Here is a 27097-nt window from a genome sequence, read left to right as displayed (position 1 = left end):
CTCAAGTGCATTTATTACAATAACAAACGTCTCAATTTCGATTAGACCCTGGGGCCAGAGGAAGTGTGATAAATAAAGAGTCGCTTGGCATTTATCGGTTGTTTTATAGAAAATGTTAATTTTATTTAATACCTACTACGCAGCGTTAATAACGTTTTTCTTGAATTATATTTTAAGATCATTTTAGCGTTAAAATTGTTTCAATTTGACGACAGTTCTTGCTTTGCTTTGCTTTTTCGTTGCGATGATGTTGAACAAACCGATAAACGAAGGCAGCTTATAGTAAAGGAAATAAAGAGGTAAAGTTGGAGCGGTACCACCGCCCTGCTGATGGATGGAGGATTGTTTGGGGAAATGGTTCTGCGTTTTTAATTCGCTGCTGGTGTGAACAGGAATCCTCAAATTGTTGCCAGGTTCTGTTCTTTTCTGTTGTCAAAAAGGATTTAATACGCAACGAATTCGATAGTAAAAAATCTGTAGAGCGGCAGCTGTAGGCAGCGCAGTTGTTCACATTGGGTTTCCGTTGTTGGGTTGGTGGTGCGGATTTTTATCAGCGGGCTGGCCTATGCCTTGGTCTCAACGGCCGGCACCGTTTCCACCTTTGTCGCCGCTCCAGCTGATGCCTTCTTGCCCTTACCCTTGCCCTTCACGGGACCCAAAGGCTGTGTGAGCAGGGTCTGAAAAAATGTGGGTGTTTTAAATTAGTACCTATCGTGACATCATATCGGAAAAGGTTACATACCTTTAGCTCCTCCTGCGCAATGCTATACTCGCTTACGTAGCTCTCCGCCTCGAATGGGATGCCGGTGACCAAGTTTACGCCATTGGGCATGAGCAGAACCGTGTGCTTAAACTGCGCCACAACCTCGGCTGTAATTCAACATAATCAAAGAGTTTGTTAACGTTTTGGTAAGACTCTTTGTTTGAGAGATTGAAGGCTTTTATTAACAAGCTTCAATTAATAAGGGGGTTTTTTGAAAAAATGTAAGATAAGGTGGTTAATAAGGTTGCAATTGTGACATTGACATGTTCAGACAGAGGCCACAGTGCGGCAACTGCTGAAAACGACAAATCTGGGCTTTTTTCTAGCAAAATGTCTGGCCGCACTTAGCACCCAAAGGTGTACCAAATCCGGAATTAAGTTTTGCCAACGAAATAATAGGAAAATTAATAAACATCACACTTACATGGCTTCTCGTAAAGCACTTGGAAGGGCTCAATCATCTTGTGTGAGACGCACTCGACGACTCCCATGCGGGCCTTGGTCTCCTCCTCAAAGCTGCGGATGTTGAATGGCATGTTTCCGTACTTGGTTTTCACCTCTGCCAGCAGGGCGCGGGAAGCCTTCAGCTTGAGCATATAGTTCTCCTCAGACTTCTTGTAGATGGAGACCTTGGTATCCTTCTCACGTCCCTGCAAACAAATACAAATGCTTAGCAATTGTGTTGTATGGCCCCAGCGAATGGGAATTCCAGCTTCTCATGGGCGTTCTCAGATCTCATAATCTTGCAATCTTCGGACAACAGCTAACTGGACCTTGGTTTCTGCGCGTGCCGAGCTTACTAACAAAAGCCCGCCGAGCATTAAGATGCTAACGCAACAATCTCCTCGCTCCAACCAAGTGAACCTCAAGCGCGTGTTTTTTAATCATTGAACAAGGATATGGAAATATGGTGTTTTTTGATTGATTACTAACCACTCCTTCGCCGGAGCTGACGATGACATCGATGGCATACACCTCGTACGTGTCGAAGGTGCACTTCTCATGCTCCTTGCGCTGCGCCTCGCTAGGATTCTGTATGATCGTCTTCTCGCCATCAATTTTAAACTGCTTCAGCTCGTGACTAAGCATGCCCTCGATGGGTTTGCACTTGTACGACTCGCTAATTTGTTGCACGGCATCGGTGAGGGAGTAGTTCTGTAAAACACAAGGGTTTAAAACATACATTATATTATTTGATAAATTAGTCTTAAAGGGCCCTACATTGACAACCGCCAGTAGAGATGAAGAACAGCACTAAAAATGTCATTTGACTTGGCAAAAGCAATTTAAAGATTTGCCAATCATAACCACCTTTCTCAGCATTCAGTGAATTTTGAATTCTCAATGCGACGGTGGACAACTTTCAAGACCTAACATTTCTGAAGTGTAAAATTGTTCAGTTCACGAAATGACACTGCTATTATCTGCAGGCGTTGACTGTTGGCTGTACTGAGCCATGGGTTAGGCAGCAGCCAATCCGTAGCCTGCAAATGATAATTCTAGCTTATTTTGTAAATGTGGACAACATTAAAGACCGAACATTTCTGTGTATTAAACTTGTTCAGTTCACGAAATTGACGCGTTTTCTCTCTGCAGGCGTTGAGCTGAACTGCGCCAAGGTAAGAGCAACAGTCAATCCGTTGCCTGCAGAAGTAGCCACGTGGACAACCAGCATAGAACCACTAGACCTAAATAAAAGGCCAGAGCAATCACCAGCTGGCATCGGATATCTCTACAAGCATTGAGATGTTCAGTCGCTGGAGAATTGCGACAGACAATCCGTTTCTTGCGAGGATAAACTAGGGACTTAAAACTATTAGAGTACTCACATTGGCACCGGACTTGAGCAGACGCAAGGCAGCCTGGACAGCCCAGTAGGCAGCGAGGATAACATCGGCCTGACGACCACTGATCTTCTCATTCGCTCCAGCACCCACCACTATTGTGTGAGCGGCCACGGCAATGAAACCATCAATGTGGGCACCCAGATCACTATAGAGCGGGAAAAACAAGATATTAGGTGTTTGATAAGCCAGATAAGAGGTAAGACTTACATTTTAACCACATCGCCGGCCTTTAACGTGTAGTCGGTATCGTTTTTGGCTGGCGAGAAATGGCAGACACAATTGTTGACGGACAGACATGTGGGAAAGGCAATGCCCTTCTTCAGGTCCTTTTCCTTTTTGTATACCTGGTGTAAAAGAAGGAAACATCAATTAGTTAAGTTGTTTTTTAGACTAGAGACCTCTAAGTGGATCTAGGCTGTCCTCAGATCTCATAATCTGTGAATCCTTGGGACCAAATGGCGAGCGCACAAGCCGGGCACGTGGGTAATACAAATCCCAGCGAGCGCCTGGCGAACACAGGATGACCGCCAGCCCACACAGCACATGGCTTGCCTTGGAAATACCCTCAAAGGTGTGTTTCTTAATCATTGGACTGGATATTTAACGTCAGAAACCTCACGGTGTCCACTTACTTTGCCGGTCTCCTCGGTGAGCTGATTGTCGCCCTGGGTGCAGATCTCCCGCACGGAGGCATCCACCACGCAGAGTCCAATTACCGCCTTGAGGGTTTCTAAAATTAAACAGACAGACGGGGTCCAGAAATAGGCGGATTTATAAACGCGTGGCGAAAAAGGGAAAGCGGCATTTATATTGTGTAAGCGCCACGTAGCAGAGCCTCCTGGAATCAATGCTTTCCCTTCACGCGTTCCGAGCCAAATACTCACTGTTGACGATCTCGCCGGCCAACTTGTACTTGGTCACCACCAAATCCTCGGCGATGGTCTTCTCGGGCTCCTTTTCCACATCTGCCATTGTGCACACTCTCAAATTTTAAAATGGCGACTTTAATGAAAATGCGACCGACTGAAACACCACGAGGTAAAGCTAGTGTGGCCAAGCGCTGCCGAGGAATCGATAGTATCGAAGGTACCAGTAGCGTGGCCAGTGGGACCGCCTCTTGACTGGTATTAAGCCTTGACAACCCTAATCGTGGAGCGCGACATTTAAATTAAATTGAATTAAATCTAAATACCAGCAGTGCAAAGACAACTCTCTTTTGGCCTTACTTTCATGTCCACCTTGTGCAGATATATGTATATTGATACGTTTTTCGTCTCATATGAAATTATTTTCAACAGAACTTATCCCACAATGGGTCATATTATTGCTAAGAACATAATTTGTATTATTTAGCTTTTACTCTTCCTTAAAATCGTTTTTAGAGATGCGTGGTGCAACTATTTGAATTTAAGAAAATTGCGATTTCGTGATATAGACAGCCCAAATAGTAACATTTGAATGTAAATTCAAAAACATGAATACGAAGAACTATATTTTAAAATACGGAATTATCTATGAACAATTATTTAATAAATTAAATCATATATTTAGCTAATTTGAACGGTATATTAATAGTATAAAAATTGAAAATAGAGTATTTTAATATTTTTCTCCGGCCACACTAATATTAGATGCCAGTCATCTTTTTGTTTGTCGTCGCTTTGGAAATTCGCATTTAGAGCCAATAATATTTTCTAATTGTCGCCATGTCCGTGCGTGTGATCAACGACGAGTCCCACTTCCGGGCGGAATTGGCACAGGCAGGCGTTCGCCTAGTGGTGGTGGATTTTACGGCCACTTGGTGCGGTCCCTGCCAGCGGATTGCTCCCATCTTCGAGATGTTTCCGAACAAGTACCCCAAAGCGATCTTCCTGAAGGTGGACGTAGACAAGTGCCAGGATACGGCTGCCGGCCAAGGCGTTTCAGCCATGCCCACTTTCATCTTTTACAGGAACAGGACCAAAATCGATCGCATTCAGGGGGCGGACGTGAATGGACTGGAAGCCAAGATCCAAGAGCACATCGGTACCGATGTCGGCGAGGATGCTGGCGAGGACTACGGCCAGGGATTAGTAGGTTATTCCAGTTTTTCAGACCTCCAAAAACTAATCCTTTTTTCATCATTCAGATGGAGCTAAACACTTTCATATCGAAGCAGGAATGCGAGTGCCTCAACGAAGCCGATGACCATAACCTAAAGCACGCCTTGGCCTCCGCCGGTGGCTACCTGCAGTCCGACTGCGACGAGCAGCTCATCCTGTCCATTACCTTCAATCAGGCCGTCAAGATCCATTCGTTGAAGTTCAAGGCGCCTTCACAATTGGGTCCCAAGGATGTCAAGCTGTTCATCAACCAGCCACGCACAATTGACTTTGATATGGCCGAGTCCATGACCAGCGTGCAGGATTTGAGGTGGGCTTTAACTTACCCAATCCCCATTTCCTATACTTATTGGTTTAAACAATTTGCAGCCTGGCTGAGAAGGAACTGGAGAACGGCTTGCCCGTCAATCTACGCTACGTCAAGTTCCAGAACGTGCAGAACATCCAGATTTTCGTGAAGAACAATCAGTCGGGTGGCGATGTGACGCAGATCGACTACATCGGCTTCATTGGCTCCCCCATCATGACCACCAAGATGAACGACTTTAAGAGGGTCGTCGGCAAGAAGGGCGAGAGCCACCGTTGAAAAATTAATCGATTTCCCATTGACATCCCGGCATTTCTCTTTAACTTTCGACTTACAACTAAGCAATGTACAACAAAGGCATAAAGAATCATACAAAAAAGGTTCAACAATCGTTACCAGGTAATATGAATATCAATTGGTGTTATAGGCTGCTCTAATGCGAGTCCAGTTCTTTGGTGAGCATTTGCCAGGCCCGCTCCGCCTGTTTCTGGGTAAAGTCGTGATCCCACTGAGAGCTGAAAAGCACGTGAGACTTGGCTACTATCTCCGTGTTGGGCACCTGACTGGCCAGCCGCTTCCTGGCCTCTTCCTCACTGAGGTTGTTGCGGTCTATTATTCGGCGAACAGCCTCATCGGGGGGCACAATCATGGACCACACCTCATGGCAACTGGACTCCCAGCCCGCTCGAAGGAGTATCGCAGCCTCCAGGACCACCACACGAGGCGTATCGGCTTGGGAACGTAGTATATCTAGCCGTTTGTTGACCTCTGCGATGAGTTCCGGCCAGACGATCGCGTTGAGGGCCTGCAGCTGCTTGGGATCGGCAAATACCACGGGCCCCAGTTTCGAGCGATCGATGCGGCCGTCTGCGGCAACAATGCCCTGTCCAAAATGCTGCACAATCCGTTCGTAGCACACCTGACCCGGTTCATACACATCGTGGGCTACCTTATCGCAATCGATGACATGGGCGCCCATTGCGCCCAATCTCTCGGCCATCTTGCTCTTGCCGGAGGCGATGCCACCTGTTAATCCAATGATGTGAGGACGCGTCGGAAGCTGTGGGCGCTGATCCGGTCTTCGCCAGCGAGTACCCAGCAGATCAATCCTTGTGTTACTCGAGCTAACCTTTGTCTCGTGGATGCCATCATGCACGTTGCTCTCCACAATATCGATCACAAAGATTTCCAGCTCCCGCAGCTGCTTAGATGACCGTATCTCATTGACCTTTTGACCACCTCGCAGCGTCTCCGCACTGACCACGATCATGTCCAGATCGGGATCCACTTGCGTAGGTCCGAAGGGATCGTCGATCGGCACAATTTCGTACTGCAGTGAGCTATCTATGTCCATGAGAAAATCTCTTAGGCGGGCAATACGCTCCTCCACGGGCAGAATCAAGTCCGGCAAAGTCTTGCCTGCAGATAGCAAAGCCCATTTAGATAAGAATCTTTTTGCCAAATCATGCAGTGCTTACCCTTCGTCATGGTGGAGGTCGTCACGCCCACCACCAGACGTTTGCATGTACGCAGAACCGCCTGGGTGAGGAATATCTTGTGGCCCAAATGGATGCGGTCGAAGGTTCCGCCAAGGACAACCGAGGGATACATCTTCGGAGCCTGCGAGGCGTCCTGTTGGGCACTTAAATCTGAGATGGCCGTATCCTCAAGGAAGATGGTGGGCTTGCTGATGTTAAGATCCGCCCGCAACCGGTCACATAGTTCCGGATGATGTGCATCCGAAAATATCAGGTCTACGGGCTGCCGCAACTTTAAGGATCCACTTCCGCCTGGCCGAAGAGGCGAGACAAGGACCCGCAGGTCCAACTGGTTACCCACATAACTGCTGCTGTTCGCATAGAGCTGGGAAATTAGACGACCCCAAACCGGAGGAGGCGGTAAATTTGGTGACGCCGTGGACGTTGACCCCGTTACATTTAAGTGGATGTACAGGGAATTGACGTACTTCTCAATGGCACGCAGGGATTTTCCCAAGTGCTTGATGTTGGACACGACCAGAAGACCAGTAGAGGAGGCCATGCTTCTCTATAGATTGGTGTTAATTTAATTGTGTTTAGTTCAACAGTTGCATCAACATCGTAACGTAGGGTTACCAGGTTTTTTAAATGATCTTCTGATTAGGCTTAAATATACTGATGAAATTGAAATAAGATTTTTTGTACATATTATCTCTATTTATTCAACTAAGGTAAATAAAAATGTCGTCAGATTTTTACAATCTTATTAATATACCTATTAAATAAGAATTTCGCATATTGCTAGAAATAAAAATGTGTAGTAGTTGAAAACCTAATTATTAATATATTTCAAAAAAGTGCACAATAGCTACTTAAATAGTAAGTAAAATAGTACATTAAACCCTAATTAAGCAATTTAATTACAATATTATGCGTCTTAAAATAATTAACCGAAATTTAAACTTGTAAAATTTGGATTAAATATATTTTATTAGCCATAGTATTTTTCATAAAACGCGTTAGGACACTTCGCTACGCCGCATTGCTTAGCGCGTCACTTGACCATTTGCTGCGAGTTGGCATCCCCAAAATACGAATATGGTGCGAAAAGAGAATCCGCAGTCGGAAGAAACACGAGGGAAGGAATCGTCATTATTTTCGAAAGCAGACTTTGCGTATTAAAATGTGCCGCGTTCAAAACTGAACCAGAACGATTTGCAAATGCCTGGTCCCCAAAAGTATTGCTCAGTTTGCCAACAAAATAAATCGCAGCGCGGACCTAACAGAGTCAGAAAAATAGTGTGCCCGAGTGCGTTGGTGTGCGTGTGTCGGTGTCGCAGTCAGTGTGTGAAGCAAGAAGCAGAGAGAGGAAGAGAGGAGTGAGCAAAGTGAGAAAGGGGAGAGGATTGGGAAGAGAAGGATCTTCTGCAGGATCTTCGATGCACATTAGCTAACTGGGCGGATGTCGTAGTGGTCCACTGGTCCACCCCACCTACACAAAATTCCACCACAAATCCCCAGCAGGATGCCCATTTCGATGGCCGTGTGCGAAACGGCGAATGTCGTTAACGCCGCCCTGCGAGAATCCCTTGGCGCGTCGTCCTCTTCGAGCGACCAGGCCAAAACCGGCGAGGATTCCGCCGGCAACCTTCAAAACCACATCGTGGCCAATGCCAAGCGCATCCTAATGGCCAAAATCGAGTATGAGGAGGTGCCCAACTTCCACGAGTCGGTGCTGGAGAACCTTAAGTCTAAATACATTGTCATCAAGCCTGGAAATCCAGGCGCCATTAATGGTTTTGGTGGCAAAAACAACACAGGCAAAGTTGTGGGCGCAAATGGACATGGTGAGTAAAGCAAAAAAAAAAACCAAGAGTTGCTGCAGAAGTGGCTTTTCTTCGTCTCCGCCTTCGTCTGTGTTTCTCTTTGTATGGCAATTTGCGCAATCTTCCATGTGCTATACATATTTATGTATATGTGAGGTATATATGTATATATCCTCCCATTTGTTTTTGCCAGATCTTTTGAGAATATCCCTCCACATATCACGTGTGTTGTTTTTCCGCTAACATTTTTTTTTGGGTTCTGCTTGCAATCTACCGGCAGCGCAGTCGGCGTCGGCAGAACATCATACCTGTACTTTTTTGGCGCTTGTGTGTGCGTGTTGTGTGATGGCGTACGTGTAAACAGAATGCAAAGAAATACGCGGAAAAAGCAAAACAAGTACAACGTCGCAAAGAGTAAGCTGGAAAGGAAACAACAAAACTCCCAGAACTTCTGATTCACAGAAGTTGTGGCGGAAAAAAACGTGCTGCCTTTTCAGCGGCAGGCAAATAAAAAAAGGCAAAAGCACGAGGGCTCCCCTCGCTAGTTCCATCTCTTTTCCCCACACACATGGCCAGCGCCAGCGGTACTTTTATTGGCTTTGTTTTTTTTTTATATGCGGTAAATGCGTCGCAATCTGCTTGTGTGAGATAAAATAAAAAGAGCGCAAACAAAGGCGAGCGCAAAAGTGATTCACACGGATCAGGAAGTGGACACAAAGCCAAGACTCTCTAACAAGAAGTTTTTTTGGCCTGGTCAATGCCTTAAACACAGCTACAAAGCAAAAAAAAAAGGGGAGCAGAGGGCCTACAACGACCACTGTTAGGTCGCGCCAAAAATGCAGTTGGCAACACTGTGCTGCCTTAACCCCCGTAAGTTAGAATAGGACTACTATATGTTCGGAGCACACGCAGTGTCTGGCCTGGAACTCGCCATCCCTTTCACTCGCCTGCTGTTATCAGCATAAATAAATGTTCTTCTTCTGCCAATCGTCATCCCGCTCACACGCTCGCTGTTATCAAATATACGGACAGTGTTTGGTAACAATAAAATGTTACTGCCTAGGAACGTACCTAGGAAACAGTTTTAGGTACTTTTTAAATATACCACGAAAAAATGCTGTGCATGACAAAAACACAAAATAGTTTCCTAAAAAGCTCGAATGAAACTACCAAAAAAGTTTTAAAAAAATAGTGCATACATATATTCTTTTCTTTCAAAATCAAGTTCTTTAATTTTTTTGAAAGCTAATTCTGCTTTACGAGATTTTTTCTGAAAATATGTATACAGTTGTGAATCTTTTACCCTCGGTATCTAATGTACAAACTTGTACATTGTCTGGGCACAAAGCACTTGTACCCTTTCCAACACTACGCACAGGTAGGAGTGTGTGCGAGTGTGTGTCAGCAGTTTCCACAGCGAGCGCAGCTCGTTTTATTTTTATTTTAGTAGCACGGCACACAGGCAGTGAGCGAGTGAATAATTCTTGAGATCTGACTGGACACTCGATGCATTATGACTGTGATAATGGTGGACGGGTTCGCCTTGTGGCTGCTCTACAAACATTTCTTGTTGCCCTGCTTCCTCCTCCTATGGCACGTGCTCAAACTGGCTACCCACCTCTTTTCCTTTACAGACAATAATGGCAGTCGCAAACAGTTGGAGCACCCCAGCAATCAGTCGCATCACAACAACCATCATCCAAATCCCTCTAACAGTCCCAATGAGCTGCCCAAACCGAAAAGGGTCCTGTACCCGCGGGAGAACATCCGCATCGGCTGGAAGCAGTCTGAGCGCAAATGGCAAGTGGGCACAGGCATGATCAACGTGGGCAACACTTGCTACCTCAACTCGACGCTCCAAGCGCTCCTTCACATCCCCGCTCTAGCCAACTGGCTCGTTTCGGAGCAGGCTCACCTCGACAATTGCAATGTCGCCGAGTCCGGTGGCTGTTGTATAGTATGCGCTATGGCCAAAACCCTGCTGGCCACCCAGAGCAATCAATCGGCCGTCAGGCCTTTCCTCGTCTACTCAAAGCTGAAGCAGATTTGCAAGCACATGGTCGTCGGTCGGCAGGAGGATGCGCACGAGTTCCTCCGTTTCCTGGTCGAGGCCATGGAGCGGGCCTTTCTGATGCGTTTCCGCAACTACAAGGAGCTGGACCAGCTAGTGAAAGAGACTACGCCTCTGGGACAGATATTCGGTGGCTACTTGCGCAGTGAGGTGCGCTGTCTAAGCTGCAGCCACGTGTCTATCACGTTCCAGCACTTCCAGGATTTGTTGCTCGACATCCGCAAGGCAGACTCGCTGGAGGAGGCCTTTGATGGTCACTTCTCGCGGGAGCGGTTAGAGGATATGGGCTACAAATGCGAAGGCTGCAAGAAGAAGGTAGGATTGTCTTGCCCTCATTCTATAGATTGTATTTCTAAACCTATTTATTTCAGGTTTCTGCGACTAAGCAATTCTCCTTAGAACGGGCCCCAATCACGCTGTGCATCCAGTTGAAGCGCTTCTCCATGATCGGCAACAAACTGACCAAGCAGATCTCCTTCAAGCCACGCATAGATTTGAGCAAATACGCTGCTCGTTCGCCCGCGGCTCAAGCGCAGCCGCTTACCTACCGCCTGGTGTCAATGGTCACGCATTTGGGAGTGTCTCAGCACTGCGGACACTATACTGCCATTGGTTCCACGGAGTCGGGTAGCTACTACAACTTCGATGACAGCTATGTGCGGCCCATCTCCATGCAGAGTGTCTGCAACACAAATGCCTACATCATGTTCTACGAATTGGACCTCTCACAGGCTGCCAGTCCTGCGGCAACCAGGCCTAATGGAGTGCGTCATACCAACGGTCACAGTACGCTGCCAGTGCCGGCTACGACTGTGTCTTCGCCATCGCCTACCCGTTTCATTGGTCCCCAGCTTCCGCCCGGCGGTATCAATGGCTATAGCAATGGCAGTGCCCAGAAAACCGCCATCCAGTTTAAGCAGCACCATCAGCAACATCAGCAGAACGGTCTCCAACTGGGGACCGGAAAGTTTCAGGACTCTGCGAAGCCTTCACTGGTTGGCGCACACGCTAAAGGCGAAGCTACTCCAGCTCCCACTGCAAATGGTAACAAAAGTTCCTCCACCAGCAGCAACAACCACAAATCAATAAACCAGCAACAATATCTGCCAATTTCCTCGGATGATGAAGACAGCGACGATGAAATGAAGCCCAGGCCCACGACAGCCCAGCTGCCGAGCATGCCCAAGATGACGGAGGACCACACAGAGAAGCCAAAATCGCCGGTAAAGGTCCAAGTTAAGACTCACGTCAAAACCCCACTGAAAAGCTTAGTGCCCTACGAATCCGCCTCCGAAGAGGAGGAGGCGCCACTGCCTGATCCCCGCAAGCGTCGAAGTGGAGACGATTCAAGCGAGTCAGACCAGGACTCTGGGCAGGTTAATGGACACAGCAAGACCAATGGCTCTCTCGCGAACGGGTCGGCCTCGTCATCGGTTCACGTTAACAACAGCAAACAAAAGACTGATGCCATAGACGAGATTTTTAAGAGCCTGAAAAAGTCGGCGGATAGTGAGGACGAAGACGATGAGGAGGAGCCGAGTATCCAGCTGACCAATGGCTGGCACCCACAGAAGCAATCGCAGTCTCACAGCAGAGCTCCACCCTCGCCCAAGACGCCACCCTCGCCTGCGGTCATCAAATCGAAGACGGGCATCTGGAAAGTTACCCGAAACGATGAAGTTGATGCAGAAGACGATGACGATGATGAAGTGGAGGAAACGCCGGTAGCCAAAGTCCAGACGCCCACTAAGATCCATCGCAATCCCTTCGCCAGTAGCAAATCATCCACGGACTCGCCCACAACGCCTGGCGCCAAGCGCCAAAAGTTGCTGAACGGCAGCGCGGTCAAGTCGCACCAGCAGCCTAGGGTCGGCAATGGTTACCAGAGCGAGGCCACCTCGAATGGAAGCACCATTAACGAGCTTCTGAAACAATCGCATCGTGGATACGGCTCCTCGGTGCTCAGTTGGAACGGCAAGCCAGCGGAGCTTGAAAAGGAGGTGAGTTCGGGGAGCATTATTAAACATAGCGCTTCATCAGCATTTAATCTCTCTCAAGGAGTTTTTTCAAGGGCAAAGTTGCGGTTTTAATAAGATTAAATACCTTTTGATTTTAAATTGTTAAAAGTTTAACTTCAAGTCGCGTTCTTATTCCGATCGCAACTGCTTGCATCTTAAGCTTAAATTTAGTTCTTTGACTGGTTTTTGGCCTAACATCTTTACTTTCCATTTGATCTATGTCGTTCGCTTAGTTGTTGCATGAAATGCGATTGGATTGGTTTGATTTACTAAACGAACTTGTTTGTAATTTGCATTTGTTTCCACATTATCCCCCATTCATTTAGCCTTTTGAGTTGGTTTGTGCGAAACGGATAGCTGGTCACGGCAGTGTGGATGGCAGCGATATCGTCGAGAGCTCGGCAGCAGTCGACATGGCCAGTGGGAGTGACAGTAACGTGGTCGTTATTGCAGTAGCAGTATCAGATGAAGGCGCTGACGCACCCGACCCGGATCGTCTCGAGGACGGCCGGTAGGAGGCAGAAGCGGAGGCAAAGGCGAGACCCTTTATGTTTCCCCACAAAGCACACACAATACAAACAATACGATTACCCCGAATAGTCTGTGATTGCGTTGACGGTTTCCGTTCCCAACCGAACGGACTCCCCAATGCGGCCCCCGTTCGCCAAGCGTTAAGAGTGTATAGAGAGTTGCAAAAGTCATTGCGGGAGGGAGTGACAGCACCAGAGCCTAGGTAATTCACCCGATGACTCCGCACACGTGTCCCCGAGCAATGAAGCTTATGATTTGACTGCTGGCCGGCACGATCTTTCTTTAGTTCCCCGCCTGAATCGCCATTAATTCAACCGTGCCGTTACCGTTTTGCCTGATAACCTGTCACCGTGAACAGTAAACCGTAAGCCACTCACCCATTTCGAATACAATATGCTTCCCAATGTTTTTCGTGAGCGTTCCGTACCTCATCTGCATAAGCTTCATTACCAAGCGCATGTCAGCCTTTCCATTTACAAGGCCCGAACTCCATCTTAATTGTTAAATATTCTGTTTTCTACAGCTACTGGTGGATGCGCGGGACCAGCGGCAGCGGGACCAGGATGACGATGAGGAGAACGAGATGGATCGTGGGCGGCAGCGCAAGGTGAAGTCTGGCGCGGCCAAAGGAAACATTAGCAGCAATGCAAGCAACAGCACGCCCGGCTACAACCCATTCCAGGAGTACGAGGGCCAGAAGCGCTGGAACAAGAACAGCGGAGGAGGTGGTTTTCCGCGCTTCTACAACCAGAATTTTCGCCAGAACTTCCAGCAGCGTAACAAGTTCAAGTTCAACCGCTTCGGTGGACCGGGCAGCGCCAAGTTCCAGCAGCAGCGAGCCCTGCAGCGTCACCTGGCCGCCGGCGGTGGCTTCAACCGGCGACAGCCGACGGCACAACAGCAGCAGCAGCAATCCTAACTGGATGCGGACAGACGAGAGTCAGGAGGAGGCGGAGACGTCGATGAGACTGCAGCGTGTGCATTTGTTATTGGATTTCGATTTCGCATGAGTTTTGTAAACGTTTTTTAACTGCTGATGAACATATTAGAAGTAGGAGTAGGCGTAGGACTGTAAGCTATAAGCTAGAGCGTAACTGTTGCCCCCAGATCATCCCGAACCTTTACCCTGCGCCCCACGCACGACCCCATTAGAACCTAAGCCTATGATTAAGTAAGAAAAAAAGAATGCGAAAACATGTTTGGCATTTTATATTTATTGTGTTTGGCAGGATTACGTTTGGATACATTAGAGCGATAACATTGCATCCTCAAGAAAGTAAGGTTGCCGCTCTAAAGGCCAATTACAAAGATACCGCTCTATTGTATAATTTTGAAAAAAAAATTTACTCCCCGTAAAAGCGAACACTTATTGAACTAAACAGCTGCGCATTATTGAAATAAAGAAACCGAATATTTTAAGAGACTAAACTAAAAACCAAGCAAGCAAAATTTGTACATAGAACCCGAGAATAGATATAGACCCATGAAAATCGAGTGTAATTTTAGCGGCCCCCTTTTATTTATAGAGCATAATCGAACAGCGGCGAGTAGCAATATTGCCAATGTTAATAACCCCAAAAAAAAAAAATAAAGCATGTTGGATGGATGTATATGTACTATGAATATGAACGAGAGTTGAGCGGCGTATTAGCAAAATTATTGTACAAGCCAGGAATTAAACAGTTTATTTGAGCAACTAGAGTAATAGTAAATAAACCGTAAAACAAACTATGCGAAACGATAAACTTAGTCGGCGTTGCGCTTGCGCCTCAGTTCCTTCTTGTTCACCATGCGGCCCTTTCGGTATTTCGATTGTTGGCCCTTTCCAAACTTGAGCTGCTTGCGCTGGTGCTTTGGAACGCTCTTTATGGTGTTGTTCCGATCCCGTTTGGCCTTTTTCTGGTTGTTTTTCTTGTCCATGCGCTCCTTCTGCTTGTACAATTTGCTCTGGTGCATCTTCTTCAGGGTTTTTGTCTTCATTAAGCGGTCGAGATCCTTTTTGCTCTTGATGTCTGGCTGGGATGTGGATGTGGTGTTTGCTTTCTTCACCTTTGGCTGCTCCTCATCCTCTGACTTGGATTTGCGTTTGCGGGCGTTGGGATCATAGTCCATGCCGGGTATTCTGTTGGGCTGGTCGGCCTCATCCTCCTCGCTCTGAGCATCTTGCTCCTCCGGTTCGCTTTCCTCTGCCGTGTTGGCCCCCAACATATTCCTCTTGGCAGCCAGATCATTGGTAGTCAGCTCAACGATCTTAACCTGCACCTCGTCGTCCTCGTATGTTTCTTCCTGCTGTTCCTCAGCCTTGTCTTCCTCGGTGAGCTCCCGCAGTGGCTCGAAGGTCTTCTTTAAATGGTTAAAGCCATCTTTGACCTCCTGGCGAATTCGTTTACGTTCGTTTTTGAGGTTTCTTTCCAGTTCAGCCTTAGCCCGCGATCGGCGTTCGTTTTTTCGCTTCCGAAAGCCACTTAGAAACTCTCTGCGCGATTTGAGTTGGAAATTAGTAGAGCATTTGGAATATTTATTGTTCTTTACTCACATGCGTTTCTTGTCGTCAAAAACCACCTCTGTTTTCTTTTTGGGAGCCCTTTTTCTAGTCATTTTGTTAAATTTTGCTATTTTGTTTACGTTTTAAACATGTGCGTGTGGCGCCAGTGTTGTAAAACGTTCGTTTTTAACAAAGGGATGACTATTGCTCTAGCCATTTTTTATATTTCTAGCCATTTTGAAAGTACTTTTTTTAAGTTTAATGATCATTATTATGGTTCACTAATACAACAATTCTTGGTTCACATTTTTATTAAGCAAGGGTTTTTTTTGGGGCTGAAGAAGGAAGTATTTTTAAATTGAATTTTTAAAGATTTAACTTGTAAAGAGAATCTGCAGAGACTTTATATTAAAAGTCTATCAGCTCAAGAAATCCAGTCATTTAACATTATATTTATCTTTCATAACTGCAAGGATTTAAACCCCCTCTCAAATCGAAACACTCCATAATGCAATTTCAATTACTAGTTTTTATTTTTTAAACTTTTCAAATCGCTTTTCGTATATATATCACATGATTAAATGTTCAAGTTCAACAAGTTCTTCTAAAGAAGCATTAACATTACACAATTGTAAGACTAAATCTAGGGAACTTCGTACAACTCTACAGTCTAGAACTAAGCTAAATATATTTAACGATATATTCGGTTGCCATATGTATCTGGTATTTGTTACGTAACTGATATATGTATATTATTTGTATGATAAATTCATTGGGTTTCAATTTCTCGGTGCCTTCGTATTCACTCGTCGTCAAATTCCATAACGAACAGCTTTTTGCGGCGGAAAGAGGAGGTGTCGAGTACCTTTGGGGAAGACAGGGCGGAGCAGGGACTGTTCAGACTTTCGAAATCAGGCATCTTTGGATACCTGCCAAAGGAGTCCAGACTGAAAGGGTTATAGGTTATAAGCTAATCTAAGGTGAAGAGAATAAGGATACTTACTTCTTTCCAAGCAATTCCATGCGAGATTTTCCTTGATTAGTGTTTAGTGGCGTGGAATTTATTACGTTGGGGGAACCCTGATGAGACAGCTCCAGTGGATCTTCGCCAAATGGAAAATCGGAGGCGTAACAGTCACGATTGGCAATGGGCGTTGATCCTACCAGCTGGAACTCCACCCTAGGCACCAGAGGCACTTCTTTTGACGAAGGCGAGTTAGGATCTAGGTTGATGCTGGGCTGCGAGGGGCCGATGGGCTTACATAAATGCAGGACCTCCAGGAAATATAGCAGATAACGGAAGGCTGACGTTTTCCAATTGCACATTCTTCCCCAGACGGCGCGACGAGATCGCCGAAAGCTCCGTGACTGAAAATGTTTAAAGAATTACACTGAGTCGTAAGGAAGTACTATATTGCCATTACCAGCATACTGAGGTTCATCAGCGACTTGCGCTTCTGTTGCAGGTGCTGCAGCTTGGGATGTGAGAGAAGTTGATCTGCTGTTGGTCTCCGGGCGGGATCGGGCATCATCATGGACTTTATCACCGACTGCAGCTCCAGGGATATTTCTGCGGTGAGAGAAAAAAATATTTATTAACTGTCCACCCAAATATTAACTCCTTTGGAACTCACTGTTTATGAACTCCTCGGGCAGGATGCCGTTCCTAAGTTCATGCCATAGTGGCCCATTCGAGGGCAGATCCATGTAGCATGCCAGCTCCAGCATGGCGATGCCCAGGCTGAAGATATCCGCTGCCTTGGAGAAGTGACCCTGCAGAATCTCCGGGGCCATGTACCTGGAATCGCCCTCTGTGGCATGATGGCTATTGGCCCTGTCCACATCGATGACCAAGCCAAAGTCCGCCAGCTTACATGTCTCGTCATCCTCGCCGATTAGCACATTATCCAGCTTAATGTCCAGATGGATGAGATTTCGGTCGTGTAGTGATTTCAGGCCCCTTAGCAGATCCAGCAGGATGTGCCAGATGCGCTCCTCGGGAATCCTTTGGCACCTCAGCAAGTACTGCTCTAGGCTTTCGCGACACAGTTCCATTTGCATGTACAGCCGGTCATATTGCTCCCAGGCGCGGATGAATCGAATACAGTTCTCGTGGCCGGAGAACTCTTCGTACCGCCGGACCTCCTCTAGTCGCTCGGCACGGTACTGTTCGCCACGGAACAGCTGCTTTGAGATCTTAACGGCGTAGAACCGACCATCAGAACGATCTCGCACCTTGAACACCTCGCCGAAGGATCCCTCGCCCAGTTTTGCTAGCCGCTCGAAGCACTGCTCAAAGTGGCTGTTCCTTTCGCTCCGTTCTAGAGGCACTGGAGAAAGTGGCAGAGTACTCGCGTCCGGGCACTCCAATCCCCGGAAGGAGATGGCGTGGGCTACCTGCGAACTGTTGGCGCTGCAGGAGCCCAGCGATTGGCTCCGGTTCAGATTGTTGTTGTCCACCGCGACATAGCCGCGCGTCTTGTATTTCGGTGGACGGAAGCGGTTGCTGTTATCGCCGTTGCACTGTTTGTGTCTGTGTTTATCGTCGTGCAGTTCCGGAAGAGGTAAGCGATGCTTTTCCATTTTATTTTCAATTTGGGTGTCTTTTAATGAGTGTGGCGCAGTGTGACCATATCGACAATGGGGGGAAATCTTGACTCGCTTTGGACAATAAGATGCCGGCAAGCCATTATTAAACTAGATTTTTTTAAATTTGGTTATCACATAAATGAAGTACACTTTGCCATTGGGTTTGCGGTTTTTAATACATTATAAATGCGCTTTTATTTGATAGTAAATTCACATTCCGTTAACTAGAAATGAGAGTGCTAAAGAACACTTTGTTATTGATGTCACAGTACACTAATAAATTATTTAGCAGAATTCAGCTTCTTAGTTTTATATTTACACTTAATTTAAATTGCTTTAACTGTGCTTTTACTTTATTTACGGATATTGAATACAATATAACAACATCATAATTCAACAACTCGCTTAAGGACTACCCTTAATGATTGAAGAGATTTTAAATATGGCGCCCAGGCTAGTTGCGTTCGCTTGCGAATGGTAATTAGGGAAGAATAAAATCGCAAGCAGCTGATAATTTCTTTCGTCCAACTTCTAAATAGGAAACTAGAAGCTTGCGCATGGTTTTTGTGTTAAAAAAGTCCCACGAGTCTCTTGAAATAAATATCACCAGGAAATTTAACATCCAACTGCAGTTGTTTTGTTGCAGTTTTCCTAGTGGCTACAAATAAACACCAACCGAAGGTATTTATTGGTTTTTGTCCGAATAGTGTAAGAAGGGCTTAAATAATTTAAAATTCAAATTCTAAGTCTGTATTCATCAGATAGTCTTATTCTAAGTTTACGTTTACACATATTTTATGTATATGTTATGTACATATTTTTCGAAAAAGGGGAACAATAACTTTTGTTGTAGCTTGCTGTGCAGCATTAAAAAAATTAAAGATAAGTTGAATTTAATTACCAAATATTTCAGAGTTCCTATCTACAACTAGGAAAAAACTGCTTCTATGAAAAAAGTACATGAGTTTATGTATATGTACATGTACATATTTGCAGCATTAAAAAAAATTAAAGAAAAGTTTGAATTAAATTTACCAAAAGTTTTTATTTCTCAGTTATTACCTACTCCAAAGACTTTTTAAAGAAACAGGAAATATCGATATAGTGGCCCCATTTTGAAATACCTGCTAGTCAGTGCACACGACATAAAATATGTAGATTATAATTTTTTTTAAACTTTTTTTCGTAAAATTTGCTCATTACTTTTGCTTTAGTTCCACTTTTGAACTAATACCAATACATACATACTGGTCTTATCGCTCTACGCAGCTCATTCATTAATTGAATAAAAAAAAACGTTTCAAATCGTTTTTATTTGTACATATGTGTACGATCAGATAACATTTTGCAACATTTTGTGATTTTGGTTCAGCTCTTAAGTGGTTAGTGCGTGCTCCATTTTTGGGCAAATAAAGTGTAATTAAGGGGGGTGTAGTTAATTTTGGTTTTTGCAAAATGTGTGAATTTTTTCATCCAAAAATATTAAAAATTGAGTGAGATACAGGCAATCTCCGGCGGCGCCTCGAAGAAAACACGTTGTGCGGTGTACACGATAACTGGTCACAGAATCATCTGATTTGAAAAAACCCAAATGGCATTAGTTAAAGGACAAGATTCCTCAGGTAACGCTGTCGAGTTTTTATTATTTTTTCGATTATTGAAGGCACTTGAAAGTCAAAAACCCCGATTTTCGCCCAAAACGTCAAGATATTTGTTGATCTAATAATAAACTAAAAAAAAAAAACTCCACCTGAGGAATTTTGTAGAGAAATACTGTGCAAAATCTCAAAACGATCCGTCCAATAGATTTTGCAGGATCGTGTACACCGACTTTGAAATGGCCACTTCTCAGGAGAGCGTTTTAAAGTTTTGGACACCCAAAAATCGAATACAAAACAAGAGAGAACGCTATAGTCGGGTGCCCCGACTATCAGATACCCGTTACTCAGGTAAAGGGGGTGCAAGGGAGATGGAGATAGAAACTTTGATCACGCATAACTTTTTAACGAATGGTCCGATTTGAAAAATTTCTTCTACATTTCGATAGGTATTGATAAACACAATAAAACTGCATTTTTACTTTTCCGAAATATTTAAATTTTTAAAATCGTATATAAGCGATTGTGGGCGTTAAAGGGGGCGAGGCACCTTTTTGAAACAAACTTGCGCTGCGTAGGAACTCCTAGAATCTGCATGCAAAATACCAATCTTCTAGCTTTTATAGTTTCCGAGATCTCAGCGTTCATACGGACAGACAGACAGACAGACAGACAGACAGACAGACAGACAGACAGACAGACGGACAGACAGACGGACAGACGGACAGACGGACATGGCTAGATCGACTCGGCTAGTGATCCTGATCAAGAATATATATACTTTATAGGGTCGGAAACGCTTCCTTCTGGCTGTTACATACTTTTGCACGAATACAATATACCCTTTTACTCTACGAGTAACGGGTATAACGAGCTAACTTACCTACGTTCAACTGCCCATAACTTCGGAAGTTTTACTCGGATCGATCTAAAATTTTAACACAATATTCTCGAGATGTTGTGCATTCAGAAAAAAATACAAAAAAAATTTAAATAATCATTTCAGCTATACTAAAAAAAATTTATAAATATGAAATAGCTTAGCTTTAGCTTTTTCAAAAACACAACAATTAGGTAAACTACTAGAACAGCTTTGTGTATTTCAAAAATTCACATGTAAGAATATTGAGCTCAGCTTAAAAAAATTTAAAGATTCAATTTGCATATCTTATATTTTGCACTGTAATATTTAATTCATGCCTAATTTGCTCTGCTATCAACATTTAAGTGATTTTTTTTAAAAAGCTTAATAAAGCAAAAAAATGGACGAAAAGGGTGAATTTATCCTTAGCCCCGACTGCCTCTTGGAGATAATGAATTACGTGATTACTGATTGCAAGTCGAAAGACAAAAATGTCAAGAATGACTCTTCAAGTTTTGGTGATTTAATCCACTTTGTGTTGGCCCATGAATTCTTCCTTGAGTTGCTTGAAGTTCATTACAAACGACTGTACGACGATTTGGAGATGGCTATCGCGTGCAAGATCATAAAGCTACTAATAGAACTGCGTCTCAATAAGATATCAAGCGGAATGGAATGTTGCTGGAGCTCCTACCTAGAATCTGTCAGAGAAAAAAGTCCTTTCAATCTTGAATTGTCTTTGGGATATCATAAAGAAAAGAGGAATCATACTAACGTATGCGTTAGTATAAAAGGTAAGTAAAATAGTGTTGATAAACCATTTTAATTTTAACAATCGATTGATGCAAAAGTGTATTGAGTTACCTTAATGGTTACCTTCACTGAGCTTTTCAGATTAGCCTAAATGAATTAAATCAAAAACGTAATTTTATTTCAAGGAATCTCAACGGACCTTGCAAACACCGAGGCGTTAAAGTTGTTTGATAACATTTCTACAGAAGATCTATCTGACATCTGCAGCAAAAACCCAAATTTAAGAATATTGGCATTTGAAGGCAGTAAAATCCATGGAAGTTTTTCCGATATAACACCGCATTGCGAAAATCTTGAGGAAGTGAGAATTAGGCTAAACCCGAGAAGCGGTGTTGCCCAATATAGATCGCTTGCCAAGTTACCCAACTTAAAAACTTTTATTATTACTGGGGTCCAAGAGAGCGGCTCACAATTGCTATTCTTTAATGATTTAAGAACGTGGAGCAGACCTAAGAGTCTTCAACCCTTGACACTGACCATCGAAGATAGTCTGAGCGATGAAAGTCAGCCTATAACGTTTGCGACTTTTGACTCGTTACGGTATTTGCACATAAACGAACCTTATAGATACAATGATTGGTATAACTCAAAATTGAATGTTTTAATAAAAAGCGAGTACGATTTAAGTGAAACATCGGAAGACAGTACATCAATAAAGGAATATCTAGCAACCATAACTTTGGGGAAATATGTTAAAGTGAAGTTTAACAGATGTAAAGAAGAACTCGTGTTAAAGATACATCAAGAGTCGGATATTAGCAAAATGGGTTCTTTATCAAAGCTTCCCAATCTTAGTCGCTTGGTCGTACATAATAAATGTAGTTACTTAGACTATCCTAATACACTTGCAGAATTCCTAAGATCAATGAAGCCTAATGGCTCCTTTGGTTTAAAATCCTGCAAAATAAATTATGGAATAATAGATAAGTTGGAGTCCATAGAACTTTCGAAAATAGAATCAATTCGATTTCTAGCGTGTCATCAATACAGTTGGTGTTCCACCAAGTTTTTGAGTCAATTATCTAACCTTCAACACCTGAAAATCAATGTCCGACGCGAATGGATTAATGGCAATTCCTTGGAGGTGATCGTCAATTTGCTTACTGCATGCCAGGTGACAGCTTCTATAATGACCGAAGAACTTAGTATTACCTTAAAAAAGAATGAAAAAGAAATGGAGATACTTTTTTCTTACAATTCCTTTAAGGCCGATATTCTGGCACCCCTTTCCCAAATTTCGGGCTTTGACTCCCTCAAGATCGCAGGGGGTGCACTTACTGGATATCTAAATCCAGTCTTTAAAGCATTCGCCACCAGCAACTTAACTACGATCAATGAAATAGATCTTAGCGAATTGGATAAACCACGTTTTGAAGATATCATCGAGGTTGCAGAAATTAAAACCATTAAGAAACTCACGTGCTCGATCTCAGATTTTACTGGAATTGAGAAATTGGCAAACTTAAATAAACTCGAGGATTTGAGCGTTTTCGGAAAAGGAAATCTTTCCCCACTTTTCATAAAACTGGCTGAGAGGGATTCAATTCATCGTTTTCAATGTTCCAAGGAACTTGACCCCGAAGAGGTTATAAACGTTTCAAAAATCGGATCACTGAAACATCTAAACTGCAAATTTTTAGACGTGGAAAATCTAAAATCGTTGTCCGCGCTAGCTAACTCGAGTATTGAAGAATTAATTGTTACATCATATCATAGCTTTTCCCTAAAGAATTTATTTGCAGCGTTTTCTAAATGTAATGCATCTAGGCTGCAGCAACTGGAAGTTATAGGCAAAGCTCTTGACTTTACTGAAATAGCTGAAGTTTCTAAAATAAAAGGTCTAAAAAAATTACTTGGATTCTTTGATTCAAATGGTGCGCAACTGTTAGATCGTTTAATAAATCTGGAGCATTTGGAAATCAATGTATTGAATGTTGTGGCACTTAAATCACTACCTAGGCTTCAGAAATTGGAGATAAAAAACGAGATTGGCTTGCTCGAATGTAAACATTTAGTTGAGCTTGAAAAACTGGAATCTTTAAAGTGCTCATTATGCAAAGATCCAGGAATTGAAGTTCTGGCAAAAATGAAAAATCTAAAAGAATTAATCATTTATAGAGCAGAGGATTCGCTTTGTAGACTTTACCGAGCTTTTGGTCTTGGAAGTGAGTCAAAGCTAAGAGAACTGCATATACCTATTAGATATTCTGAAGAAATCCGTGAAATATCGAAAATTAAATCATTAACAGTACTAGATATTAACTACGAGGGTATATGTGATAACTTATCAGACCTAGGTCAACTTAACGAACTTAAATCATTGCGTATAGCTGCAAAATGCAGTGTAGATAGCGACAGCTTATTGCCGATTATTCAATTTTGTCAAAAACTCGATTGCGTCACATTAGAATTTATAAGAGGACTAAAAGTGGCGGTAAAATTTGTGAGCAAAGCTAACACCATTTTGAAATCTATAAGGGATCCTCTACTTCAGAAACCCTTGCAACTTACTCTATGTGAAACATCAGTTTTTCCGAAATTTCATGTAAATAATAAAATAATCACACAACAGTTTGGACATTAAGTATTTTCTTCTTGCAGGTAGAAGACATTGATGACTCATACTTGAACGTTTTCTATTCATACGACACCGAATACCCAGATGAAATTTTAGATTTTATGTCTGATGGTGCAGAATCTGACGACTCTGATTCCTATGATGTTGATTGGTATTATTAGATTGTTTAATAAAGTTTGAAAATGGGCCATAATGAGTAATGAAATATGAAATAGATTTTTTTTGATGACTCTGATTTTGAGTATCCTTAAATAAAATAATTTAATTGTTTAATATTCCTTTCTCGAAGTCATAAATATATTTTAATTTAATAAAACTTTTCTAAAACTCTTCTTTCTATTGAACGTTGCTTAAGTAGGTAATGGCAAATTAATAGGAAAATATCTGAAATATCGGGGTAACTTCGTTTTCTTTCCACATATACGCGTATAACTCCAGATACTGATGCTTTTAATAATATTTAAAATACATTTTCCTTTTAATGGAAATCAAAGGGATACAAAAACCAATTTTAAATATAAACGTCGGTTTGCCGAATTTATTTACAACAATTTCAGCAATTCCACAAAACGACTTGTGTATACTGTTATTAAATTGAGGGATAAAAGTAAACTTGGTCAAACATAAATAACATAAGTAACTAATCCAACTTTTATTATCAATATTTAAGCGAATCTTTTAAAAAGCTTACTAAAGCCATTGATCAGTCAAAAAAATGGACGAAAATGGCGAATTTATTCTTAGCCCCGACTGCCTCTTGGAGATAATGAATTACGTGATTACTGATTGCAAGTCGAAAGCCAAAAATGTCAAGAATGACTCTTCAAGTTTTGGTGATTTAATCCACTTTGTGTTGGCCCATGAATTCTTCCTTGAGTTGCTTGAAGTTCATTACAAACGACTGTACGACGATTTGGAAATGGCTATCGCGTGCAAGATCATAAAGCTACTAATAGAACAGCGAATCAATAAGATATCAAGCGGAAGGGAATGTTGCTGGAGCTCCTACCTACAATCTGTCAGAGAAAACAGTCCTTTCAATCTTGAATTATCTTTTGGATATCTTAAAGAAAAGAGGAATCATTCTAATGAGAAATCAAACATTAGTATAAAAAGTAAGTCCTGATAAACAATTTTAATTTTAACATTCGTTTGATGCAAAAGTTTATTGAATGCATTCTTTGGTTACCTCAATGGTTGCCTCCACTGAGCTTTTCAGATTATCCTATTAGCCTAATTTAATAACGTCATTTTATTTCAAGAAATCTCATCGGATCTTGCAATCACCGAGGCGTTAACGTTAAATGGTTATCCTGAATTATATTGTGAATATCTTGAAGAAAAGAGGAATCATTCTAACGAGGAATCAAACATTAGTATAAAAAGTAAGTCCTGATAAACAATTTTAATTTTAACATTCGTTTGATGCAAAAGTTTATTGAATGCATTCTTTGGTTACCTCAATGGTTGCCTCCACTGAGCTTTTCAGATTATCCTATTAGCCTTATTTAATAACGTCATTTTATTTCAAGAAATCTCATCGGATCTTGCAATCACCGAGGCGTTAACGTTAAATGGTAACATTACTACAGAAGTGTTATCCGACATCTGCATCTCGAACCCAAATTTAAGAAAGTTGACATTTGAAGGCAGTACAATTAATGGAACCTTTTCCATTATAGCACCCCATTGCGAAAATCTAGAGGAACTGAGAATTAGGGTGAGCCAGGGAGGTTGTGCTGCCCCATATGCACCGCTGGTATTGCTGCCCAATTTAAAAACTTTTGTTATTAGTGGAATCCAAGAAAGTGGTTCGCAATCGCTATTTTTTGATGAATTAAGAAAATGGCACAGACCAAAAAGTATGCTACCTTTGACAGTGACCATCGAAGATTGTCTAAAAGATATAAGTAAGCCTATTACTTTAGCGACTTTTGATTCATTGCGATATTTGCACATAAGCACACAACCGAATTACCCAGCTTATTATGATAATCGTAATGTATTAATTAAGATCAATTACGATTTAAGTGAAATATTGAGGGAAAGCGAAAAAGTGGAGGATTCTCTCGCGACCATAACTCTAGCTCATGATATCAAAATAAGTTTTGACTGGATTACTGGAAAACTTGAGTTAAAGATACATCCTGAATCGGACATTAGCCAAATGGGTTCCTTATCAAAGCTACCCAATCTCATTCGCTTGGTCATACATAATAAATGTAGACACACAGACTTTCCTAATACAATTGCGAAATTCCTTCGATCAATGGCACCAAAGGGGTCATTTGCTTTAAAATCCTCCAAAATAACTTATGGATCAATTAATCAATTAGAGGCCTCAGAACTTGCAAAAATAGAATCAATTCGATTTCTGGGGTGTCATTTATCCGATTGGAATTCAATCAAGTTTTTCAGTCAATTACCTAACCTGCAACACCTACTATTAAATGTCCGTGAGAAGACTAATTCGAATACTTTAAAGCTAATCGTTAAATTGCTAACTGTATGTCAGGTGCAAGCTTCCATAATTGGCGAGGATTTTCGTATTTCCTTAAAGAAGAATGAAAAAAAAATGGAGATTTATATAGATAGTACGTTTGTGGGAGATTTGACACCCCTTGCCCAACTTACGGGAGTAAATACCCTCAGGATCGACGTTTACAAATCTACTGGACCACTTAATCCACTCTTCGAAGCATTCGCCACCAGCAATTTAAGTACCATTGAAGAATTGCGTCTTAGCGTATTCGGAAAAAATTGTTTTAAAGATATTTTTAAGGTTGCAGAAATTCAAACCATTAAGGAACTGGCGTGCTACATCGAAGATTTAACTGGAATTGAAATACTGGCTGAATTAAATAATCTCAGAATGTTAACATTTTCTGGAAAGGGATCCCTAGACGCTCTTTTCGCAAAACTTGCTGAGAGGAATATAATTCAATGCATTCAATCTTATAACAAACTTATTCCCGAAGAGCTTACAAAGATTTCCCAAATAAGGTCGCTAAAAAAACTGGCATGCGACTTTTCAAACTTGGAAGATTTAAAATCCTTGTCGGAGCTAGCTAGCTCGAGTATTGAAGAATTATATTGTTTCTCACGTACTGAACCCCTAAATAACCTTATTGCTGCATTTTCCTTAAATAGTAAAACTAGACTTAATAACCTGCAAATAGTAAATCTTGACATCTCGGGAAAAACTGAAATTTCGAAAATAAAAGGTCTA

At 42.7% G+C, this 27097-nt stretch overlaps 7 protein-coding genes across 9 annotated transcripts; 3 read left to right on the top strand and 4 right to left on the bottom strand.

Annotated features, from left to right (window-relative positions):
- Nucleotides 1–90: 90 nt before the first annotated feature.
- LOC108037488 (proliferation-associated protein 2G4) lies at nucleotides 91–3670 on the bottom strand. The gene is made up of 8 exons (XM_017114062.2): nucleotides 3495–3670; nucleotides 3243–3340; nucleotides 2818–2954; nucleotides 2593–2755; nucleotides 1697–1918; nucleotides 1188–1413; nucleotides 743–870; nucleotides 91–677 (listed from the first exon to the last, which is right to left on the bottom strand). The coding sequence occupies exons 1-8, from the start codon at nucleotides 3580–3582 to the stop codon at nucleotides 564–566; spliced, it is 1176 nt and encodes a 391-aa protein (XP_016969551.2). The 5' UTR covers nucleotides 3583–3670; the 3' UTR covers nucleotides 91–563.
- Nucleotides 3671–4218: 548 nt separating this feature from the next.
- LOC108037499 (thioredoxin-like protein 1) lies at nucleotides 4219–5422 on the top strand. Its single transcript, XM_017114076.2, has 3 exons — nucleotides 4219–4682; nucleotides 4739–5022; nucleotides 5082–5422. The coding sequence occupies exons 1-3, from the start codon at nucleotides 4317–4319 to the stop codon at nucleotides 5296–5298; spliced, it is 867 nt and encodes a 288-aa protein (XP_016969565.1). The 5' UTR covers nucleotides 4219–4316; the 3' UTR covers nucleotides 5299–5422.
- On the bottom strand, nucleotides 5311–7143 carry LOC108037498 (bifunctional coenzyme A synthase). The gene is made up of 2 exons (XM_017114075.2): nucleotides 6498–7143; nucleotides 5311–6438 (listed from the first exon to the last, which is right to left on the bottom strand). Exons 1-2 carry the CDS (start codon nucleotides 7057–7059, stop codon nucleotides 5453–5455), a joined length of 1548 nt encoding a protein of 515 aa, XP_016969564.2. The 5' UTR covers nucleotides 7060–7143; the 3' UTR covers nucleotides 5311–5452.
- Nucleotides 7144–7569: 426 nt separating this feature from the next.
- LOC108037491 (ubiquitin carboxyl-terminal hydrolase 36) lies at nucleotides 7570–14674 on the top strand. 3 transcript variants are annotated; one of them, XM_044457739.1, is made up of 4 exons: nucleotides 7570–8344; nucleotides 9958–10709; nucleotides 10766–12394; nucleotides 12739–13129. In XM_044457739.1, exons 1-4 carry the CDS (start codon nucleotides 8023–8025, stop codon nucleotides 12925–12927), a joined length of 2892 nt encoding a protein of 963 aa, XP_044313674.1. In that variant the 5' UTR covers nucleotides 7570–8022; the 3' UTR covers nucleotides 12928–13129. The 3 variants fall into 3 exon arrangements, with proteins under 3 accessions (XP_044313674.1, XP_016969554.2, XP_016969555.2); XM_017114065.2 differs by lacking the exon at nucleotides 12739–13129 and adding an exon at nucleotides 13467–14674 and having other exon boundaries at nucleotides 7571–8344; XM_017114066.2 differs by lacking the exons at nucleotides 7570–8344; nucleotides 12739–13129 and adding exons at nucleotides 9145–9193; nucleotides 13467–14674.
- LOC108037493 (nucleolar protein 12) lies at nucleotides 14600–15599 on the bottom strand. The gene is made up of 2 exons (XM_017114067.2): nucleotides 15480–15599; nucleotides 14600–15419 (listed from the first exon to the last, which is right to left on the bottom strand). The coding sequence occupies exons 1-2, from the start codon at nucleotides 15539–15541 to the stop codon at nucleotides 14690–14692; spliced, it is 792 nt and encodes a 263-aa protein (XP_016969556.1). The 5' UTR covers nucleotides 15542–15599; the 3' UTR covers nucleotides 14600–14689.
- A 523-nt stretch (nucleotides 15600–16122) lies between these two features.
- Nucleotides 16123–18053, bottom strand: LOC108037504 (membrane-associated tyrosine- and threonine-specific cdc2-inhibitory kinase). The gene is made up of 4 exons (XM_017114080.2): nucleotides 17063–18053; nucleotides 16853–16998; nucleotides 16432–16796; nucleotides 16123–16375 (listed from the first exon to the last, which is right to left on the bottom strand). The coding sequence occupies exons 1-4, from the start codon at nucleotides 18009–18011 to the stop codon at nucleotides 16231–16233; spliced, it is 1605 nt and encodes a 534-aa protein (XP_016969569.1). The 5' UTR covers nucleotides 18012–18053; the 3' UTR covers nucleotides 16123–16230.
- A 350-nt stretch (nucleotides 18054–18403) lies between these two features.
- LOC108037500 lies at nucleotides 18404–24080 on the top strand. Its single transcript, XM_017114077.1, has 5 exons — nucleotides 18404–18494; nucleotides 18557–18698; nucleotides 20844–21271; nucleotides 21416–23835; nucleotides 23892–24080. The coding sequence occupies exons 3-5, from the start codon at nucleotides 20878–20880 to the stop codon at nucleotides 24027–24029; spliced, it is 2952 nt and encodes a 983-aa protein (XP_016969566.1). The 5' UTR covers nucleotides 18404–18494; nucleotides 18557–18698; nucleotides 20844–20877; the 3' UTR covers nucleotides 24030–24080.
- Nucleotides 24081–27097: the final 3017 nt, after the last annotated feature.

The sequence above is a fragment of the Drosophila rhopaloa genome, unplaced genomic scaffold (genome assembly GCF_018152115.1).
Source record: "Drosophila rhopaloa isolate 14029-0021.01 unplaced genomic scaffold, ASM1815211v1 contig_163, whole genome shotgun sequence".
In the NCBI taxonomy this organism is placed as follows: Eukaryota; Metazoa; Arthropoda; class Insecta; order Diptera; family Drosophilidae; genus Drosophila; species Drosophila rhopaloa.
This window is presented reverse-complemented; position numbering and strand designations above follow the sequence as displayed.

What these genes read in the sequence shown, in the direction of transcription:
- LOC108037488 (XM_017114062.2), bottom strand. Translation starts at nt 3,582, where the DNA reads ATGGCAGATGTGGAAAAGGAGCCCGAGAAGACCATCGCCGAGGATTTG. An exon ending in GGCCGGCGAGATCGTCAACA is followed by an intron (nt 3,341 to 3,494) that starts GTGAGTATTTGG and finishes GTTTAATTTTAG; the next exon opens with AAACCCTCAAGGCGGTAATT. An exon ending in TGCTCAAGTCCGGTGCCAAT is followed by an intron (nt 1,919 to 2,592) that starts GTGAGTACTCTA and finishes TGTGTTTTACAG; the next exon opens with AACTACTCCCTCACCGATGC.
- LOC108037499 (XM_017114076.2), top strand. Translation starts at nt 4,317, where the DNA reads ATGTCCGTGCGTGTGATCAACGACGAGTCCCACTTCCGGGCGGAATTG. An exon ending in AGGACTACGGCCAGGGATTA is followed by an intron (nt 4,683 to 4,738) that starts GTAGGTTATTCC and finishes TTCATCATTCAG; the next exon opens with ATGGAGCTAAACACTTTCAT. An exon ending in ACCAGCGTGCAGGATTTGAG is followed by an intron (nt 5,023 to 5,081) that starts GTGGGCTTTAAC and finishes AACAATTTGCAG; the next exon opens with CCTGGCTGAGAAGGAACTGG.
- LOC108037498 (XM_017114075.2), bottom strand. Translation starts at nt 7,059, where the DNA reads ATGGCCTCCTCTACTGGTCTTCTGGTCGTGTCCAACATCAAGCACTTG. An exon ending in GACCTCCACCATGACGAAGG is followed by an intron (nt 6,439 to 6,497) that starts GTAAGCACTGCA and finishes TGCTATCTGCAG; the next exon opens with GCAAGACTTTGCCGGACTTG.
- LOC108037491 (XM_017114065.2), top strand. Translation starts at nt 8,023, where the DNA reads ATGCCCATTTCGATGGCCGTGTGCGAAACGGCGAATGTCGTTAACGCC. An exon ending in TGTGGGCGCAAATGGACATG is followed by an intron (nt 8,345 to 9,957) that starts GTGAGTAAAGCA and finishes TTTCCTTTACAG; the next exon opens with ACAATAATGGCAGTCGCAAA. An exon ending in GCGAAGGCTGCAAGAAGAAG is followed by an intron (nt 10,710 to 10,765) that starts GTAGGATTGTCT and finishes TATTTATTTCAG; the next exon opens with GTTTCTGCGACTAAGCAATT.
- LOC108037493 (XM_017114067.2), bottom strand. Translation starts at nt 15,541, where the DNA reads ATGACTAGAAAAAGGGCTCCCAAAAAGAAAACAGAGGTGGTTTTTGAC. An exon ending in TTTGACGACAAGAAACGCAT is followed by an intron (nt 15,420 to 15,479) that starts GTGAGTAAAGAA and finishes CAAATCGCGCAG; the next exon opens with AGAGTTTCTAAGTGGCTTTC.
- LOC108037504 (XM_017114080.2), bottom strand. Translation starts at nt 18,011, where the DNA reads ATGGAAAAGCATCGCTTACCTCTTCCGGAACTGCACGACGATAAACAC. An exon ending in GCCCGAGGAGTTCATAAACA is followed by an intron (nt 16,999 to 17,062) that starts GTGAGTTCCAAA and finishes CTCTCACCGCAG; the next exon opens with AAATATCCCTGGAGCTGCAG. An exon ending in TGATGAACCTCAGTATGCTG is followed by an intron (nt 16,797 to 16,852) that starts GTAATGGCAATA and finishes AAACATTTTCAG; the next exon opens with TCACGGAGCTTTCGGCGATC.
- LOC108037500 (XM_017114077.1), top strand. Translation starts at nt 20,878, where the DNA reads ATGGACGAAAAGGGTGAATTTATCCTTAGCCCCGACTGCCTCTTGGAG. An exon ending in CGTATGCGTTAGTATAAAAG is followed by an intron (nt 21,272 to 21,415) that starts GTAAGTAAAATA and finishes TTTTATTTCAAG; the next exon opens with GAATCTCAACGGACCTTGCA. An exon ending in CAGTTTTTCCGAAATTTCAT is followed by an intron (nt 23,836 to 23,891) that starts GTAAATAATAAA and finishes TTCTTCTTGCAG; the next exon opens with GTAGAAGACATTGATGACTC.